A 20,489-nucleotide genomic window follows, 5' to 3' on the forward strand; every position below is an offset into this window, starting at 1 on the left:
TTTTGTATGTATGTGGGGGATGGCTCACATTTTATAATTCTTTTAGTTTTATCTTACTGTTACTGGTTATCATTGCTTTGCCAAGTGAACAAGATACAAATGACTTTCTCTTTGGTGTCACTTCTCTCCTCCTTCTTCACGTTTTGTACTTAAAGCCTAGAACCTTGAAATTAGACCAGAAGCCTCATAGATCCTGCCAGAGGATAGATGGATGGTAAAATATGATTGTGGTCGTGATTTATTTTTTCATTTTTCTTTTTATCACTTTATTGGGGCATATTGCAACTAAGTAATTTTTTTTTAACCAAAATTGTGCCATCACCATAAATCAGTTTTAAAACACTTCATCTCAGTAAGACCTTTCATGTCCATTGACTGTTAATTTCCATTCTGCCCACTGGCCCAGGCAATCACTAATTTACTTTATAGATTTGCTTTTCTGAACATTTCATGTAAATGGAATCATATAATCTGTAGTGTCTTGTGTTGACTTTTGCACTTATGTTTTGGAGGTCCATCCATGCCATAGCCTGTATCAGTGCTTCATTTCCTTTTGATTATGGAATAGCATTCCCAGTGCATGGATATATGTTGCTTTTTTGGGGGGGTGGGGGTGGTGATTGTTTTTTACTTTAACCCATTCTGCAGTTATTTATTTTTCTTAAGCAAAAGTTTTGACCCTAAGTCTGAGAGTTATGTTAATAAGTGTTGGCTTCATTCATTTGCATTTCAATGTAGGAAATCTATGGCTTAAGTACTTAGAGAATATAGGATTTTTAAGAAACTTTTTTTTTAATTCTTTTTCAGAGAGGTTGTGATAGCTATATGGTTTACTTGTTTGATAAAAGTAAAACTGTATATGAAGGACCATTTGCTTCCAGAAGTTTATCTGACTGTGTAAATTATATTGGTAAGTACAGTCCATTTATTAACTGAGTTTTTAATTCTGAAATAATATAATGTTGACTCAACATAATTAGTGGAAATTGTTTTTTGGTGTTTTTATTGTGTCTCATACTTGAGGTTTCTATATGTGACAAGAAATGTATTTATAATTTGAAAGGTGAAAAGACAGATTTTAAACCCTACCAGATTCCTCATTTGGGAGAAGACATATTCCTAACCATAGGGCTCTTATAGATAGAAGAATTGCCACTATTAACTAAGCCTACTTTTTTAGTTGCTCCTTTATTATTTAAGTATGTTCAAATATTTATTTCATTTTGTACTGTATACTGAATTAGGCAACCTTGGTGTTCAAATGTTTTCACTTCTCTGTGAGAATTATTTCTTTCTTTGGAATAAGTTAAGTGATCAATTTCTGTCTAGTCAAAATTAAAATCAAGTACTAACTTGTAAAATCAAGAACAAAATTGGACATAAGGGCTAAAACTATATAATCTTTCCTCTCTGTTACCATTTTGTTGTTGTTGTTTTTAAGTTTTTTATAGTTTGAATATACTGAAATGCACAGATCCTATAGTTTGGTGATTTTTGACAAATATATGTACATGTATAATTGACATCACTATCAAGATACAGAAATTTCCTTCACCTCAGACAGTTCCTTCATGTCTCTTTCCAGTTAACCCTCCTCCCAGACTTAATTTTATTGTTATTATTATTTATTAATAAGATTTTTTTAAGGAATGGTTTTAGATTACAAGAAGCTGAGCAATATATAGTATTCTTTCTCATGTTACTCCCCTTTCTCACACATGGTTTCCCCGTTTATTAACATCTTACATTAGTATAGTACATTTGTTACAATTAATGAACCAACATGTTAATATTAACCAATGTCCATACTTTATTCATACCTAAGTTTTTATTTGGTGTCCTTTTTCTGTCCATGATTTCATCCAGGATGCCACATTACTTTTAGTTGTAATGTCTGAAGAGGCTCCTCTTGGCTGTTAAAATTTCTTAGACTTTCCTTCCTTTTGACGACCTTGATAATTTTAAGGAGTTACCATGCAAGTATTTTGTAATTTGTCTCTGTTTTATAGATATTGCAGTTTATTTCTGTTGTAATTTATCAGATTTTTCCCCCTACATGATTGGACTAGGGTTATAGTGTTTTCAGAAAAATATTGCAGAAATAAAGTGCCATTTTCATCATGTTATATAAAAGGTACACACTATCAGCATATTTATGACCTGTATGACTTTGATTCCAGCTATAGTAGTGTTTGTCCATTTTCTCCACTCTAAGTTTAGTCTTTTTTACCAAACCCATACTCTACTCTTTGGGAGGAAGTCACTGTGCATAACCCATACTTAAAGAGGGGGAACTATGCTTTCCCTTCTTTAGGATAGCATATCTACCTAATTTATTTAAAGATTTGTCTCTTCTCTCCCATTTATATATTTATTCAATCATTTATTGTGTCAGTTTGCATTCATGGATATTTTTATGCTTTAGATTATAATCCAGTACTAATGTTTGAGTTGTTGAAGTTTTGCAGTTTGTGTTATTGTGTTGTTGCAGTTTTGGTCATTTGGAGCCTTTCAGTTGGTTCCAGTGCATTTTTTTTAAAGATTTATTTATGCATACAAGAACCGGGGTACAGGCCAGAGGTGCAGGGAGTGAGAGGATTCACCAGAGACAAAGCGGGGAACAGAATAGGTAGACTGACTGAAATACACTACTGAGGGGAGCAGCAGGTGAGTCAGGAGAGGTCTGCTGCGCCATGTCACTCGTGCTGCAGCTGCGGATAGCTTCATGGGTTGCGTCTTAACCCCTTGCACCACCAGGGAGGCCCCCAGTGCATTTTTCTTTTTCATACTTCCCTACATTTGGGCTTCCCCGGTGGTGCAGAGGTTGAGCGCTGGGTTGCAAAGCTGCCTGCAGCCTCTGCAGCACTGGTTCGATCCCCAGCTGCTCCCCGGCCACCAGAGGAGGGTCCCACATGGTGCGCAGACCTCTCCTGCCGCCCGCTGCTCCCCTCAGCAGTGTACTTCGGTCCTTCTGCCTGCTCTGCTCCCCGCTCTGGCTCTGGTGAATTCTCTCACCCTCCCATGCTTCTGACTGTACCCAGTGCTTGTGTAAATAAATAAATAAATCTTTAAAAAAACAAACAAACAAAACTTTCCTACATTTTAGCACTATAAGATGTTCCAGACTCATCTTGTGTGTTTCCTGCCATAGTCATAGAATCAGGTATTTCTCCAAGGATCCCTGGCTTCTTTAATTGAAGAATGGTATTTGGAAACCAAGATCTGGACTCTAGGTGTGCTTGTTGCTAATGGGGTATCATTCCTTTTAAGCTCTTTCAGATTTTATGTTTTAAAGAATATGTTTTGTGGGGAGGCTCATAAGGTTCCCCTCCCTCAGACATTTTATTTCAAAAAGTATTTGGATTGTTTTTGTTTTGTTTGGGTTTTGATATTTTGGTCTATTATAGGAAGTCTTATGAAAATAGAAGAAAGGTTAATTGAGGCTATTAATAATTATTATGGGAAATAAGATTTTTCCAGGTAGTGTTTTTTTTTTTTTAATCTACTTCAGAAAGTGTGTTTTCTCATATGAACACTAGTAGAGCAACCTGTCCCTGAAGGTTTTCACTGGAAAATAATCACAGAAACTACCTTAAAGTCTAAGGTTAATTTCTTCCAGTCTTGGAGATTTCAGTAAACTGAACACTTACCTGCCATAGTTTTAGAAAATAGCATTCCCTTTATCAAAGAAAGAATAAAAGATACATAAATGATTTTGTGAGTCTGGCATTGAAGAAACTGTATCTTATTGAACTGCCATTTACCCTGTATGTTTTTCTGAAGCTGGGTTGGTAGTCCAGGAAATGAAATTTATTAGTCAATGAGGGGATCAACTGTGGTGGATTTAGAACTTGAAAGATAAAACAAATTGGATTAGTGGGAAGAAACAGTATTCCAGTTTAGAGAGAAGCAAGGAAAAAAAGGCAGGTACAGAAAGGGTAGGGACTATGCTCATATTTATTTCCCTTTGCAGCTGAAGCAAGGCTTGTCTATTGTAGGTGCTCAGTAAATGTATATTGAATTGAATTAAACAGTATCAAGTGGTTATTTGTAGCATCTATGAGAATAATATTTAAACATAAAATCGCAAAGAATGATAAAAGACCTTAAAATCTTAAAAAATAACGGCCCCTGTTTTCTTTTTCCCCCATCTTCTTACATGTAGTACAGGACAGCAAGATACAGCTTCCTATTATACAGCTACGTAAAGTATGGGCCGAAGCAGTGCACTATGTGTCTGGGCTAAAGGAAGACTACAGCAGGCTCTTTCAGGGACAAAGAGCAGCAATGTAAGTAGATTCTGTTGCTTAGAGGAGCAGTGTCATGTGCATTAATACTGAAGAACTAATCTCACCAGTTTTCATTTATCAATATACATACAATAGTAAGATATTGGCCTGAATTGAAATGTAATATTGTCAGATTTATAGAATTCTTACAAATAGTCTGGAACTGTCCAGTTGGAATAACTTGAGAGTAGTTCCTGAGTGGGCCTAGTGCAGAAGATTGTTTTATTACAGAAGATCACAGGAAGGAATAGAGAGACCAGATTCAAGAGATTACCAGTTTCTTGTAATTTATAATAGACACAGGCTTTGGTGTATTGCAATTTAAGTTTTTAAATTTTGTCTAATGTTTCTAAAATGTTGATTTTTTTTTCTTTTTTGGTATGATTTAGGCTTAGTCTTCTTAGATATAATGCTAACTTGACGAAAATGAAGAACACTTTGATTTCAGCATCTCAGCAACTGAAAGCTAAATTGGAATTTTTTCATAAAAGCATTCAGCTTGACTTGGAAAGATATAGTGAGCAAATGACTTATGGCATATGTAAGTGTTTGGACAATGTGTTTGAAAGATATCTAGTCTTTAAAACCAGTATTGTTTTGCCTTCATTACTCACTAGCAGTTGTTTCACTTATGTTTTTGTTAGAACAAGAGACAGGGCAATTCGTCATAAACCATGTTTGTTTTGTATATTTGGTTTTCTAACCCTTAGTTGAGCAACTGTACATTCTTATTTTCACAGTTGAATTAAAATTAACTCCAGAAAAATACAGAAGTGATTTAAGAATTTGTGATTTTCAAATCTTCCTTTTAAAATAGATATAAAATACATGCTGAAGTAGCTTCTAGCCAGGGAAGTCTTAAACTCATCTTTATACTGTAAATAATTCTAGGATTATTTCTCCTCCAACCCATACCTTTTACTCTGGAGTTGCACTGTTTTTTATTGTACACAGTCTTCCGTTTTTCAGTATTTCACACCAAGCTTATCTCCCTTCAGTTGTACTAAAGAAATGTAAAAAGCAGAGTTAAAATTTAAATAATAAATTGAAGAGATCATCACCAGTATTTGTGTTTTCTTTCACTTTTTCCTTTCAAATATTATTAATTTGTAAGTTGTTTACACTCTGGTAGCGTGTTTTCACATCTTCACATGTACATGAGCTTCACTTACCCTCCACCAAGACTCCTATGCCCATGCCCTGTCCCCTTCCTTCCTGCATCCTCTCTTCCCTCGCCCGCCTCCCCTGTACCCAGTGTATTTTTCAGAGCTGAGAATTATCTTTGCTGTGCTTTGCCAGTTTGTTTTCTTTAGTTATTTATATTCCACAAATAAGTGAAGCTGTTTAGTATCTGGACTCTCTGATTTATTGATATGAGTTTTATTTTCTGTCTTTTTGTGTTTTTTTTTTTTTTAATTGTTTCGCCTTTTGGTTGTTTCTTTTTTATTTGTTTTTCTCTGCATTTTTATTTGGGTGGCTTTCCTTGGTGGTTCTTTCTGTTTCTTCATTTCTTCTTCTGTGTCTTGTCTAGATTTTTGCTTTTGGTTACCATGAGGATTATGTCAAATTGTCCAAGAAAGTCCTTTATGAACTGGTATGGACTCATAGTCATTCTGCTTGTTCTCATCTCATCTTCCTCCCCTACAGTGTTTTATTGTCTGATACTACTCTTGTACTCTTATACTTCTGATTCTGCATTCTTATTGTCACTGCTCAAGAATTTGTGTTTTATTTTTTTTCTGTTCTTCTAGAAGAACTTCTTTTAAGATTTCTTGTAGGGCAGGTCTGTAGTAGTTGACTCCATTATGTTTTTTTGGTCTGGGAAAGCCTTGATATTGCAATGATAATTTTGCAGGTTAAAGTATTACTTGACTGGCAGTTTTTGTCTTTTAGGACTGTGAACAGTTCATTCCACTCTTTTTGAGATTAGAGTAACTGCTGAAAAATCTGAAATGTTACCTTTTTTTCCTCCTAGCAGTATTTAATATTTTTTCCTTATTTTTGACTTTTGATAATTTAACAATGATGTGTCTTTTTTTTTATATTTAGAAATATGGCTGTTCTTTCTGCTTCCTGAATCCATGTTTATTTCTTTTCCTAGGTCTGGGAAGTTCTTATTTACTCATTTTACTAGAGTCTGTTGCCTTCTGTCTTTCTTCACTTTCTGGAACACCCATTGTCTTATGTCTCCTTTTTGTCATAAATGGGTGCTGAATCTTATCAGTGCTTTCTCTGCATGTATTGATATTTATCATGATTTTAACCTTTATTTTTTTGTTGATGTGTTACATTGATTGATTAATATATATTAAATTGTCCTTACATCCAGAGGCAAATGTTCAAATTTAAAGTGTTGGCAAGGCCATAATCCCTCAGAAACCTATGGAAAAGAATCCTTTTTTGCTTCTTCCTAGTTACTGATGTTTTGCCAGCAATCCCTAGTTTCTTGACTTGCACCTGCAGCGCTTTAATCTCTGCCTCCATCATCAGATGGAGTTCTCCCATGACATGTCTGTGTCTCTCTATTCTCCTCATTTTGTAAGGATACTAGTCAGAGTGCTTTAAAGGTCCCCCTACTCCAGAATGACCTCATCTTAACTTAGTTAATTGTATCTGCAATGACCCTATTTCCAAGTGAGGTCACATTTTAAGATACTGGGGTTATAACTTCAGCTATCTTTTTGGGGATAGTTTAACCAATAACACCATTTTTGATGGTGATGTAGCAAGGAGGTAGGTAGGTCAGTAATTGAGGTTGTGATTATTTCTGAGAAAACTAATTTATACTTTTTTTTTTAGCCTCAGAAAAAATGTTAAAAGCGTGGAAGGAGATGGAAGAAAAGGCTATCCACTATGCTGAGGTAAAACCACTGAGCTCATTCTCTATGCCTCTTAATTCCTGAGGTCTCTCTTTGAAATTATCTCTGCTTTAGGTATGTGAAGTATCTTTCATGTCACTCCTGAATATCAGACAAATATCTAGTGGATACTTAGGGATAAAAACAAGGGCTTTGGGAAAATGAGATTAAATTAAAGCCTCACTGGGGTTCAATTTCCATATTATATTATGGGAGTTATATCTTTTTTGGCAGAGTTATGCAGATTAATTTGAAGGGAGTAATAAATGGTAGCTCTTGCTATTATTTTTATCACTAGTTTAGATAGGAGGGTGCCACATCTTGTTAACTTGGGATAGTTCCAGTCTCTGTCTTACCATAATTAGCTATTGTACTCCCTTCACTCTCAAAATTATGCTATTTTGAACAATAATATGGTCACCCAAGTGTAGAGCGTACTCCAGATCGCAGATTCCTTCTTTACCCTGTACCTGAGCATCATTCTTAGGCCTCCTAAGTTGTTGCTGTCTGTGATGCCAGTTCTTACCTTGAGAACATGGATGAGGTAGTTGATATCCCAGGCTGATCTGGCAGATTACTCTTTATCTCTTTGCCATATTACTCAAGGCAGTAAGGAGTAAGAAGCAACAAAAACTGTGGAGGTAAAAACTAGGGCAGTGAAAACCACATCAATTGTTTTGGTGGTTACTTTCTTGGCTTTGTTAGTGACACTTCCATCTTTTTGCTTCTCAGGAGGAGAGAGTAAATGCTAGTAGCTTATAGTTGTCAGAAAAGGAAGGAGAATGGGAAAAGTATGTTTTTGGTTAGATTAAATGTCAGAATCTAAAAGATAAAAAGACTTGAACAAAATCAGTTTGCATATTGAATGATTTTGTTCTCTTGTGTGGTAGCAGGCCATTCCTTACAATCTGAGTTCTTTTCTGCATTGTGTGGTGGTGAGCCTGTCATTTCCTTTGTTTCTCTGTTTTAGGTGGGTATCATCGGTTACCTGGAGGATCAGATTATGTCACTGCACACTGAAATCATGGAGCTACAGAAAAGCCCCTATGGAAGACGTCAGGGAGACTTGATGGAAACTCTGTAAGAATGTATTCATGTTCTAAAACCGATGTCTGTAATTTTTTTAGCAGGTTGTTTCTGTGTAGATCTGGCAGATTAAGCATGTACATGGTTCTTCTTTTTATAGTTTTTCTTTCCTCAAGCATATTGGCATCATATTTTAAAGAGTTTTTTTTCTTAGTCATAGGAAATTTCAGAAATGACTTTTTGAGTTGATCTTTACTTTTTAAATCAAAGCATCTTCTCACATAATGGGTAAGAATTTTTCAAATATGCTAAAATATAAATGATTTCCTTACTTATCATAATTATTCTGGTCTAAGATATTGTGTAGTAAATGCCCTAAGTGAGGTTGATGTCCTAAGTGTTTGAGTTAGAAACTTAACACTTTTTTCTCTAGTCACAGACCATAATATTTGCCCAATTAGGTGTTTCTGTGTTAAGAATTTTGTATATATGGTGGTAGATTAGAACATATATGAAGTACATTAAGCTTTACATTTTAAGACCTTGCTTATTACTCAGTGAAATACTCTGTAAAATATTCATTGGTTATATGTATTTGCTTTAAAAAGTGATACTTTTTCTATTCAAACGATATTAAGTGGTGGATTATTAGCGCCATTAAATTATCTGTACACATAGAAGCATGCCTTCTCTTTTGCAGGGAACAGCGTGCCATTGATCTGTATAAGCAGTTAAAGCACAGACCTCCAGGTAAGACATTTTTATCTCAGTGTACATAGGCTTTTTAAGAAGGCACCAGTAGTTTAGCAAATTCAGGGGATTGAATTTTAAAGAAGCTATAGAATAAATTCCAGCTTTGATATTGCCATTGAGATGTTTATAGTACAACAGCTTTTAAGTTTGTGGCAATTTAAGAGATGACAGTCTTTTAAAAGGGAAGTGGGGCCTCCATGGTGGCACAGGTGGTTGAGCACTGCGTTGTGAAGCTGTCCATAGCCTCTGCAGCGCGGGTTCGATCCTGGCCGGCCGGCGAGGGTCCTCCATGGCGGGGCAGACCTCTCCTGCCTTGCCCACTGCTCCCCTCAGCAGTATATTTCAGTCAGTCTGCCTGTTCTGTTCCCCGCTCTGTCTCTGGTGAATCCTCTCACCCTCCCGCACGTCTGGCCTGTGCCCCGGTTCTTGTATAAATTAAAAAAAATAAAATAAAAGGGAAGTGAAAGGAATGCATGAAAGAGAAAAAAGGACTCAAGAAAGGGGGAGAGAAAGCAAAAAAATGTATGGAATGATGAAAAAATAAAGGGAAGTGAAAGAAAGGAATAAAAGAGTAAAAAGGAAGAGGGAAGAAAATATGTGGAAGTATGGAAAAAGTAAGTGCTCATTATTAGAGGGGCAGGACAGAAGTTGATGCAGGGGACTCAGGTATGGAAGGTCAGAGGGAGGTCCAGTTCCCAGTACAAAGCAGTTTGCCTTGAAAATAACACCTTTATCTACACTGGTCACCAATTATTCATTTCATTGCCAAAACAGTTTTAGTAGTCATTATACTTTTCACCACAATCTTAAGTTTCATTTAAGAGTACCCTTGATTAAAGCAGCAAAAATTGTATTTAAGGAAATCCATTTCCACAGTTGTTCACATTGCTTGTTGACTGACCTCTTGTTTAATGAAACATCATTTTTAATTGAAAGAGTGATTGTAAGACAAACTGTGGCTGTTCAGATTGGGGTACATGTCATATATTTCCTCAAAAATTAATGAAGCATACCTGTCACTATTAGGGGAGAAACCAGTATTTGTTGGCAATGATAAATTCCATGTGTCAAGGAAGGAATTCAAATTTAGGAAAACTTGTGTCTATCAACTGAAATTTCTCAGCTTCCCAATACTTAAAAGACTTTTCTTATCAGATCAGTGGTGATATTAAAGATTTATAAAAATGTAAAATAGTGCCAGTTTTTCATTATATATTGTTTTGGAAAAGATAGTTATTTTTAATAGCAGTATGTTAATAGGTGAGTTGTTACTATTTTTAAGTGAATACATATTTTAAAATATCTGTTTAATTCCTGAAAAACACTTTGGTGTTCTTTCTTTCTTTTTTTTTAAAGATTTATTTATTTATGCATACAAGAACTGGGGTACTGGCCAGAGGTGTGGATGGTGAGAGGATTCACCACAGACAGAATGGGGAACAGAACAGGCAGACTGACTGAAATACACTGCTGAGGGGAGCAGCGGGCAAGTCAGGAGAGGTCTGCTGCGCCATATGGGTTGCTTCCTGGCTGGCTGGGGGATCGAACTCGTGCTGCAATGGCTGTAGATTGCTTCATAGGTTGTGTCTTAAACCTTTGCGCCACTGGGGAGGCCCCTTGCCTCTTATTCTAAAATAAGAATTGGGGTTAACTGTAAGGGAAGAGGTAATGACATCAACTTTTTAAAAAACTTTCTTAAAGCTGGTGTGTGCACAGGAAGATGTTGCTTACCCAGAACATTTACAAAACAAAACAAAACAAACAAACAATTCAGAGCAGAAGTGAGAACCTGTGAATTAGTAGACAGCAGAGTGAATGATAGTATACTTTTTTGCTTGTAGTGGTTAGTAGTTTGGATACAGGACTGATAGAGCAGATGTTTAGCCTGATCCAGAGTTAGGATTTTGCTGATAGAATATGAGAACAAAAGTACTGGAGATATTGACAAAAAGTGATTTAAGTTATAATGGTTATATAGAAAAATTGTTGGGCATGGTCTGCGGGATGTAGGGAGGGATGCTGTTTGGAGCCCTTTTGTAGCCTCTGTGTCTGGTTGGTGAGGAACAGATGCCGGAAATAAAGTTGAACTATAGGAGAGCTTTTTTGCAGCTTTTTTTTTTTTTTATACCTCTTTTGAGACTCCTTTCATAATAAAATGTAGGTAATGATAGTAGCCATCTCACTGCAGTAACGGTTAAATGAGAACACTGTAAGCAGGTAATACCAAATAACAATATTATTTTTGCACCTGAGATTAAATATTGTCCAAGGAAATACAAGCATGATTCATGAGCAACCTTGTAATTTTTTAAAAGCTAAGTGGCCATTTTCTGAAATTTAACAATTAGTGTTAATTTTTTGTTTTGAGATTTTAAGGGTTTTTTGTTTTCTTTTTTTGTTTTTTTTGAGGTAGCATCTCCTATAAATTGTAGATCTCATTCATTGTGACCACACAACCTTCCCATTTAAGGACATTTATCAGCTGCCAGTTTTCCTTGAGATGATACTATCCTCAAACTGAACTTTTAGGGTATTTGGAAGTCCTTTTATTAATGTATCAGATTTGACTTAAGTCACTCAGCTTTTTCACAGTTTTTGTGGACTAGAAACAGATGGTTAAACATGAAATTCCAAACCACATATTTGGGGCAAGGACCTTTTTCCTTTGAGGCATCCAGAGTTTGATGAATTGTCCTTCTGTTTTTAAATGAGTGATGTTAATCATCCAAGAAAAATGGATCTCTTGGCCAGAAGGTTGCATATGTGTCTGGGTCTTGCTTTAGTAAAGACTAAACACAGTTAAAACCATTCTTCTCAGAAACAAGCAACTAAGGTCTCTGAAGAAACAGCAGTAAATTTATATATACATTATATGCACATAAACACATTTGTTTTTAGGCATATATTTATTATTTATTTACAGAAATATACTATATAATCTTAAAAATCTTTCATGTTTTAAGATTAAGATCTTCTTAATCCAATTTTTTAATTTAAATGGAGCTGCTTTTTAGTTAAAATTAATTTCAGAGTTTTATGAACTTTTTATTTGGAGGCTGATATATTAATGCAGAAAAGAGTTTGTGCCCACTGACTGAGGTCTTTTCTAGATCACTCCTACAGTGACAGTACGGATATGGTGAAGATCATTGTGCATACTGTGCAGAGTCAGGACCGGGTTCTCAAGGAGCTGTTTGGTCATCTGAGGTAGAAAAGTTGTTTATTTCTTATTGAAAAGTTAGGGTACTTTATCATGTTACTTTCAAACTATGATACCCTTATTTGCTAAATACACTAGATCTAGGTGTAGGTTTGGCAGCGCCCTGGGCAGCTTGACCACAACTGTGAGCATGTGTGTCCTGCCTGTGTTCATTGCTTTGGAAATCAGTCATTAAATGTGATGCTGATAGTGAATAACTTCTCCAGCTGGGTTTGGGATTATCATGTACAGTATTGGGGGATGTTTGAGTGTCTGACACTGATTTAATCTCTCCAGCAAGTTGTTGGGCTGTAAGCAGAAGATTATTGATCTCCTGCCCAAGGTGGAAATCGCCCTTAGTAGCATCAAAGAAGCTGACAACACTGTCATGTTTATGCAGGGAAAGAGGCAAAAAGAAATATGGCATCTCCTTAAAATTGCTTGTGTAAGTAACTATTAGCAAATTATTTAACTATTAACAAATTATTATTCCTGCAAAAGGGAAGTTCAACAGCATCATCTGTGTCCTCTTGAAGTAGTGTGTATTTTATGTGGGTTGCTGTTCATGTTCCTTGCTTAGTCTGACTATCAACTCAGATACAAACTTCATGATCATCTGTTACCTCTCTCCTTTCCAATCTATTTTTATACACTCTACCCCAATTTGGGGCTCACTTATGCCTGACTATGTAATGAAACCAGTCCTCTGTTCACCTGGGGTGTTTTTTTTTTTCCTCCTACTAAACTAGAATTAGAGGAGCAGATACATTTTATTTTAGTCAATGAAAAAAAAGGGGCCAAGGACAGAATAGTTAGCAGTGGTGTGTAAAGGTGAGGGTACTTTGTATAGAAACTCCGGTTGTACATATTATTAATGATAGAAATGTAAGTCCTAGGAATATGGTAGAAAATGATACGAATAAGTAAAGGTGCTTGCATATAATTAAATTTTTTTTTTCCGCTTTAGACACAGAGTTCTGCCCGATCCCTTGTAGGATCCAGTCTAGAAGGTGCAGTAACCCCTCAGTCATCAGCATGGCTACCCCCAACTTCAGCAGAACATGAACCTTCTCTGTCATGCGTGGTAACTCCTCAAGATGGGTGGGTTCACTTTATAACAATAGATAGTTGTATTTTCAAGAGCAGTGGCAGGAATGAGGCAGTAGAGCAATGGTTAAGGCAGTCTTCAGTGCCTTATAGACCAGGATTGAGTCCTGACTGTCTCTTTGTAATAGATAACCCTATGCAGTTAACTTGACTTTTTAAATACATTTCCTTATCTATAAAATAGGGACTACTGTGAAAATTTAATTAGGTAATATATGTAATGTGCTTGGGAAGTAAATAACAAATGTTACTCATTACCTCAATTCAAGTTCTAAGTCCTTTGTGTTATTAGCTGTCAATTCTTTTACCCAAACTTTATTCCTTCCTTAACTATTTATCTCCATGAGAAATTATGCTATCTTTTTACATTTGTCACTTGCAGGTCATTGATTACCCCTCTAATAATTGTTCAGTTTATTCTGTTTTATAACTTGGTGTTTCTAAAATCAGGCTTTTTCAATGCCGTAAATCAGTTTGACAAATAAGAACTCACGTTTTAATCCCTATATTTTCTTTTATTAATACCTGCTCTTCTGCTAAAAGCTGAATGACTATCCATTTCTATTATTTTCTCAGCATAAGATGTGCCGTATCGAGAGCCAGTGGCTCTTTGCTAGCTTGTGTATTGTCGCTTTTCTCACAACTCATGGAGACCTCTACAAGCACCAGCATTTCCTGGAAGCTGTGCCCATAATTAGTTTTGCAGAAGTGCAGCCATGTTACATCACTGCTCAGGAGGTCATGCAGTTGCACATTCTGTTACTCTACTTTTATGACAGAAAAGCACATGGCAGGAAGGCAAGTTGATATCAGGTATTTTATTCTTTTAAAGAAGGCAAGTTCCAGGGTATATCTTGGGGTCATTATAGAATTGGCCCAGTGTAATACATCCATAGCTGTAGCAGAGACTATAATTAATTACAGATTTTAGCAAATAAACCATCAATCAGAATTGAAGCAAACAAAAGTTAATATTTTGCTAACCTTTTTGCTTTCATTAAAGACATTTATGTTTGTTGGGGTTTCTAATGGTTGCAAATGTCACCCCTATACAGGTAATTTCCATTTGAGGTTCTGATTATTTGCAAAAGTGTATCTGACAGGGATTTAAATTATATTTTATAGTAGGAATATGTTGTAAAGGAAAACTGATTTCACTTATAATGTACCCATGGTACTTAACTGTCATGGATTAGGAACTTTTATCTTCAATTTCTTCATCTGTTGAATTAGAGCTGAATTGGGATTTAGTTCTGAGTTAATGGTGGCTATCATCCATGGTCCAAAATTAATTCTCGTGGGGTAGGGACTAAGGGCTGGTAAAAGATGAGGATAGGGCCTCCCCTGGTGGTGCAGCTGTTGAGCGCTGGGTTGCAAGGCTGCCCGCAGCCTCTGCAGCGCCAGTTTGATCGCCGGCCACTGGTGAGGGTCCCACATAAAAATAAATAAATAAAGATGAGGGTAGAGGCCATATGGAGAGGAAAGCGTGGAAGGTGGAAACCAGAATCAGATTTCCCTCAAATATAAACTTCCAGGAATACTTCTTGGTTCTGGGCACTCCCCTGTCACACTGTGTTCTGCTATCCTCAGAAATCAGCTTGCTTGTATTCTTTTTCATTGCTGTCATCTGTAGTTTTCAACCAGAGATTTTTATTTCCCTGATCTTTGCAGGACAAATTATATTTTCATATCTTCTCTCTTCATTTGTGTCTCTGAAGCACACTGATGTTTTAACTACTTGTAAGGAAAGGGACATATTTCAGAAATAAAAAAAAAAGAGAGAGAAACTTTCCATCTATCAATGCCACAGATTCCCTCCCCGACACGAGTTAGTATTTTCAAGAGGGAAAAGTTGTATCTTGCCACTTATATTTCAGAGACAAATCCAGAGTTCTAGTGAACTTCTTATCATTAGGGTTGGGCGGAGGCAACAGCCTGGAGTAACCAGCAAGGACTCTGCCTCTGGGTGGGACTCTGCCTCTGGGTGAGGAAACACGAGACTAAAGGAGTCAGCTGCATTGGGGTGTTGACTGGAGGAGGGGCCAGGGTAATTCTGACCCTGAAGACCAGAAATTGGAGGAAATTCACAAGTTCTTTTGCTGAATTTGAAAAGGCTTTGTTTTGTTTTTTTTTTTTTTTCCATCTCATAGGGAGACTTCAGCACAAATGATAGAAGAAAATTTGAACTGTCTTGGCCATTTAAGCACTATTATTCATGAAGCAAATGAGGAACAGGACAGTAGCATGGTAAGTTTTATGTGGATAGAGGTGTATTTGAGGTATGTTGGTTACCAAAAGGTTAAGTTTCCCTGCTAGCCTTGTATAGGGTGTTTGGGAAGCAGATGGGCAAACAGAGGGACTCAGAGGAAAGAGCATTTGAGGACTATCTTCAACCTCAAATCTCCATCTTCTCTTACTCAGGGATATACTGTGATTATGTCATTAGGGGTATTTTTGGTCAAATGAGTGGTGAGCTTTCTTTGCAGTGTAACCACTAAAATTGAATGGTTTGTACCTTTTTGCTCAGCAGTCAATTTTCTCCAATAAAATGGGGCAGAATTTGTACTATAATTCAAATATAATAAGTGCTATGTGCAAAATGAATAATGTTATTACTGTTGTAATTAATAGTGTTTATATTAAAATTTGGTTACTTATTAAAACTTGGAAGAAACTCCAATAAAATGTTTATTGAATTAACTTTTACTACATTTAGTTTGCTGTCAACTCTTTGTGTTTCCTTTTTTCATTAAGAATAATTATTTATTTCAAATACTTACAAAAACCAAAATTTTTCATTAGCAGAAAATAAGGTAAACTAAATTTTCTAATTGTAACATATTTACACTTGATTTTTTAACTTTTTATTTAAAAATGTTCAAACATACAGAAAACTTGCAAAAATAAATGCCTGTATACCTACCACTTATAGTCACCTTCTAATTGTAACCTTTTTCATGGCTTATTTTAGAATCTTGATTGGAGTTGGTTGACAGAATGACTATCTGTTCACTGTCTCTCTGTGGAAGTTGTTAACAAGTGTCAAAAACTTGTTATCACTCATGAACCCATTCTTCGGATACTAGTCATCGGAAGAAACGTCTATGGTTAGAAACTACTTATGATTTTACTAACACAATATTTTTACTTTGGGTAATTTCAACTTTGAACAGATAGAACTTTGCAAGAAGTCAGTGAATTTGTTTAAATACTGCAGCTATGTAGGGTATCACTGCAATTCATTTGTCTTCAAACTTGGGAAAACATTACTTATTTAACTGAGTAAAAAGAATCTTTTAATGTTTAACTTTTGGGTATAAAGCCACAAATATATACAGAGAAGAAAACCTCAGCTAATAATTATGTATTCCTAGTAAAAGTTGTCTGCCTATGTTTCAATGGAAGAGACTGCTCACAAGTAAAATAATATTTCTTGAAGAAAAATCCCTACCTCCTTGTGTTGCACAGTGCTCTTCCTGGCATCATAAGGAGTTGGCTCAATTACATTTTTGCTTTTACTGCACATTTGACAGTATTCCTTTCCTACATAAGAGATTGCGCATCTGTGTTTTTAATACCAGGTGCCTTACATGAGTGTGCTATGTATATATGTATTTAAGATGTACATTTAAATAATATCATAGTGATGATGTCTGTTAATTTATAATGTATTTGAAAACTCACCTGTTTTTTCAGTTGTAAAAATGGCTCATTTGTTTAAGAAATCTTTCATTTCTTGTCATACAAATTTATAAAGGTCTGTACTCCCTTATCTATAATTCCAAAATTCAAAAAGCTATATACAGGTTTTTTGTAAGCTTGGCAACAAAGCTCATTTGTTTGCAAGCCTAATTTGAACTGACATTGACTACTTCTCCCATCAGTGTGAATATTCATTTATTTTTCTGAAGAACTAATAATGTGTTTCATAATGAGGGGGCAGGGTGCTGTCATAGACCCTGCTTGGTGGGGTGGGGGGGGGGGTTATATAGTATGCTTTGTGCATCAAATTACCTTTGTGAAACCTGAAAATTTCATAATTCCGAAGCATCTGACCCTAAGGGTTTCAGATAAAGAATTGTGGATCTCTGTCTTCAGTTAAGTAAGTTAAAGGGTATTGTTTGTTTTTAAAAAATGTGAAATGCTTTTGTATTGTAGACAGTTTTTCACTTTGCATATTAAATGATTTTTAAATTACTTTTTGAATCTTTATTCTTTAAAATTAGAATCTAACATAAATATGTAGGGAAAGGAGGCCTCCCTGGTGGCACAGGGGTAAAGTCTCAGTACTGCGAAGCTGTCCACAGCCACTGTGGCACGAGTTCGATCCCTGGCCAGGGAGCTACCCACATGGCACAGCAGGCCTCTCCTGTCTCGCCCGCTGCTCCCCTCAGCAGTGTATTTCAGTCAACCTACCTGTTCTGCTCCCCATTCTGTCTCTGGTGAATCCTCTCACCCCCCACATCTCTGGCCTGTACCCCAGCTCCTGTATACATAAATAAATAAAAATAAATCTTAAAAATAATATGTTGGGAAAATGTGAAGGGTCCATGATGTGAATTTGGAGTATAGAATAACATAATGGGCTCTCTCTGTATTTTCCTTAGGAATTAAACAGGACTTACAGTAAAGACAGTACTGGGCAGCATGTCTTTTCTCATGACATGTCCCATTGCCACAATCCATATCTGAAAATATGCTCATATCATGTTCAATAAACTGTCATACTCACATCATTCCCATTTCTGCTAGAAATGTCTTCCAGGTTTGAAACCTTGGATTAGCTTTGAGATTTTTAATCATCTGGTATACTATTTTTCTAAAGATGGAAATTCTGTCAGTTGTCATATAGGGGTCTCTCTCTCCTTTCTATTGTTCTGGAAATGTTTAATAAACATTTCTGTACCTGTTGATTGGAAGTTACTGAGCTTGATGGCAAGCTCAGAAACAGTTAACACAGGCAGTACTATAAGAATGCTTATCTGGAGAGGGAGGGATATGGGAAGAGATGACAATGAGGGGGAGAGGGAGCACAACAACTGGTGGAGGACTATGGGTGCTTTGTTGGTGGGAGAGCTATGATAGTCACACCTGAGTGGAGAATCATACACTGTCAAAATATTTTTTTAAAGATTTATTTATTTTTGCATACAAGAACTGGGGTACAGACCAGAGGTGCCGGGGTGAGGGGGGAGGTTTGAGAGGATTCACCAGAGACAGTGGGGAACAGAACAGGTAGACTGACTGAAATACACTGCTGAGGGAAGCAGCGGGCAAGTCAAGAGAGGTCTGCTGCACCATGTGGGTAGCTCCCTGGCCAGCCCGGGATTGAACTCATGCTGCAGAGGCTGTGGATAACTTCATAGTGCTGTGCTTAACTCCTTGCACCACCAGGGAGGCCCCAAAATATTAACAGATATAAAACAAATGATACTTCACTAACAAAAATATAAATAAAAAATATTTATGCACAGACCAAAAAAAAAGAAAGAATGCTTATCTGGGAGTCTGAACATATGAAGCCATCCAAGCACTAGAATTATTGTTAAAGTAGTTTATTCACTTACTTAAAGGATTATGCATTTTCTAAATGATTACCATTTTTAAGGGGTATGGCTGGGGTGATGCAGCCTGTCTACATGATATGGACAGATGATATGAATCCTAACATTTGCTTTTGGTGCATTAATTGACCTGTGTGTGTGTGTGTGTGTGTGTATGTGTGTGACAATGTTTCAGAGTTGTTGAATGGCAGTTGTAAATTGTATACATTTCATCATCTAATTCAAGCACTATTATGAACTAAGAGAACCTACCCAGAAAATGGACAATTTACTTTCTTTTTGCAAGTTGAAATATCTGAGCTCTAGGGCCTCCCTGGTGGCTTAGGGGTTAAGGCTTGGCACTACCACCACAATGGCCTGAATTCAATCCCCAGGCAGGGAGCTAACCCACACAGCAGAGCAGACCTCTCCTGTCTAGCCCACTGCTCCCCAAAGCAGTGTTATTTCAGTAGATCTGCCTGTTCTGCTTCCCACTCTGTCTCTGATGAATCAAACCCCCCCATCCCCACACCTCTGGCCCACAGTTCTACGCAAAAATAAATAAAATATTTAGAAGAAAAAGAAAAAAAATACGTATCTAAGGTCTGCAAATATCTGGAACAGCTACCATCCCAGACATTCCTAGGCAATAAAAGTCCAATGAATGATTCAGGTTAGTGCATTTATTGGAGAGAGTGGATAGAGTGGTCTGGGAAGTCTTGCTCTAATGATGACTTGAACTGAGTCTAACCCTTTCCATTTTCATTGTTAGTACTAGTTATACCGCTGTAATTAACCACTTGGAGTCCCTCACTCCCATCTGCCTCCACTCTAAGCCATTTTGCAGACCTACTGATCCTAAAGCTCTGCCTTCCCATATTTTCCCTGCCCAAGTTACAGGTCCCTCCAACCCAAATCTCCTTGTCCAGTTGTGACTCCATCACTAGCCTTGCAAGGTTTACACCATTACTGCCCAATCTACTCTGATATGCTGCTCTTATTGTAATAGGGTGGTCCCCAGGAAAGGGGGAGGTTCCAGGTTTCCTGCCCCACCCAAGGGAGGGTGTTGCTGAACTGGGAGAAGCAGCAGCTGGAGAAGGGACGGAGGAAGGAAAGAAGCAGGATGGAGAGCCAGAAGGAGACCTGGAGGAGGCACATGGAGTAGAGAGACACGTAAAGAAACTCTGCTTGCCTTTTGGTCCTGGACTGATTAAAACATATGTGGGTGAGAGATCCGTGAGGAAGAGACAATGATGGTTTTTGTCTTGATGTTGATTTTGCTCTTTTCCCTCCAGACTTGTCTGGTTGTTTCTGATCCTTTTCTGTGGGTCCCCACTGGAAGATGCCTTAGAATTGTGGCAGGCTTTGGGGCCTTGCTCTGGGCCAATCCCAATTTGGATGGACTTTTACCCACGAGGGGATGGGTAACTTTGGGTGCTTGATTTAGAAACCATATTCTTTGTCTTTTCTGTATTGTTTCCTAATTATATTAAAGTTCCTTCCAATTAAAGTCTCATATGTTTTGTATTGATGTGATGCATAGGATGGCAGAACCCATTTAGAGCAGGCAGGTTTGCAGGGTCCGGAGTGCCCCTCTCCCTGCCCTGTAACATTATTTCCTTGTAGTCATCTCACTCATATCTCTACTCTTTAACTTTGTCCTTTTGTTTTTGGTAATATATGCATATAATGGTGAATTTTAAAAGAACAGATG

General features: G+C 36.9%; 1 protein-coding gene across 6 annotated transcripts in view; it reads left to right on the forward strand.

The window, feature by feature from the left end:
• The window catches only part of CHUK (component of inhibitor of nuclear factor kappa B kinase complex), a 35,325-nt gene extending 15,045 nt beyond the window's left edge, over positions 1–20,280 (forward strand). For 2 of the 6 annotated variants that reach the window (XM_054690060.1, XM_054690061.1), the window contains 11 exons: positions 808–910; positions 4,166–4,289; positions 4,679–4,830; positions 7,089–7,150; positions 8,118–8,227; positions 8,874–8,923; positions 12,037–12,133; positions 12,423–12,570; positions 13,093–13,209; positions 13,809–14,045; positions 15,383–15,421. In XM_054690060.1, coding sequence (XP_054546035.1) covers positions 808–910; positions 4,166–4,289; positions 4,679–4,830; positions 7,089–7,150; positions 8,118–8,227; positions 8,874–8,923; positions 12,037–12,133; positions 12,423–12,570; positions 13,093–13,209; positions 13,809–14,039 — 1,194 coding nt within the window. In that variant the 3' untranslated portion in view covers positions 14,040–14,045; positions 15,383–15,421. Of the gene's footprint in view, positions 1–807; positions 911–4,165; positions 4,290–4,678; positions 4,831–7,088; positions 7,151–8,117; positions 8,228–8,873; positions 8,924–12,036; positions 12,134–12,422; positions 12,571–13,092; positions 13,227–13,808; positions 14,046–15,382; positions 15,482–16,203; positions 17,754–19,784 lie in introns of those variants that run through there. The other 4 variants (XR_008549827.1, XM_037496068.2, XM_054690062.1 and 1 more) reach the window with 4 other exon arrangements.
• The last annotated feature ends 209 nt before the right edge of the window (positions 20,281–20,489 follow it).

Source organism: Talpa occidentalis, unplaced genomic scaffold (genome assembly GCF_014898055.3).
Source record: "Talpa occidentalis isolate TD23 unplaced genomic scaffold, MPIMG_talOcc4v2.1 talOcc4.8, whole genome shotgun sequence".
Taxonomy (NCBI): domain Eukaryota; kingdom Metazoa; phylum Chordata; class Mammalia; order Eulipotyphla; family Talpidae; genus Talpa; species Talpa occidentalis.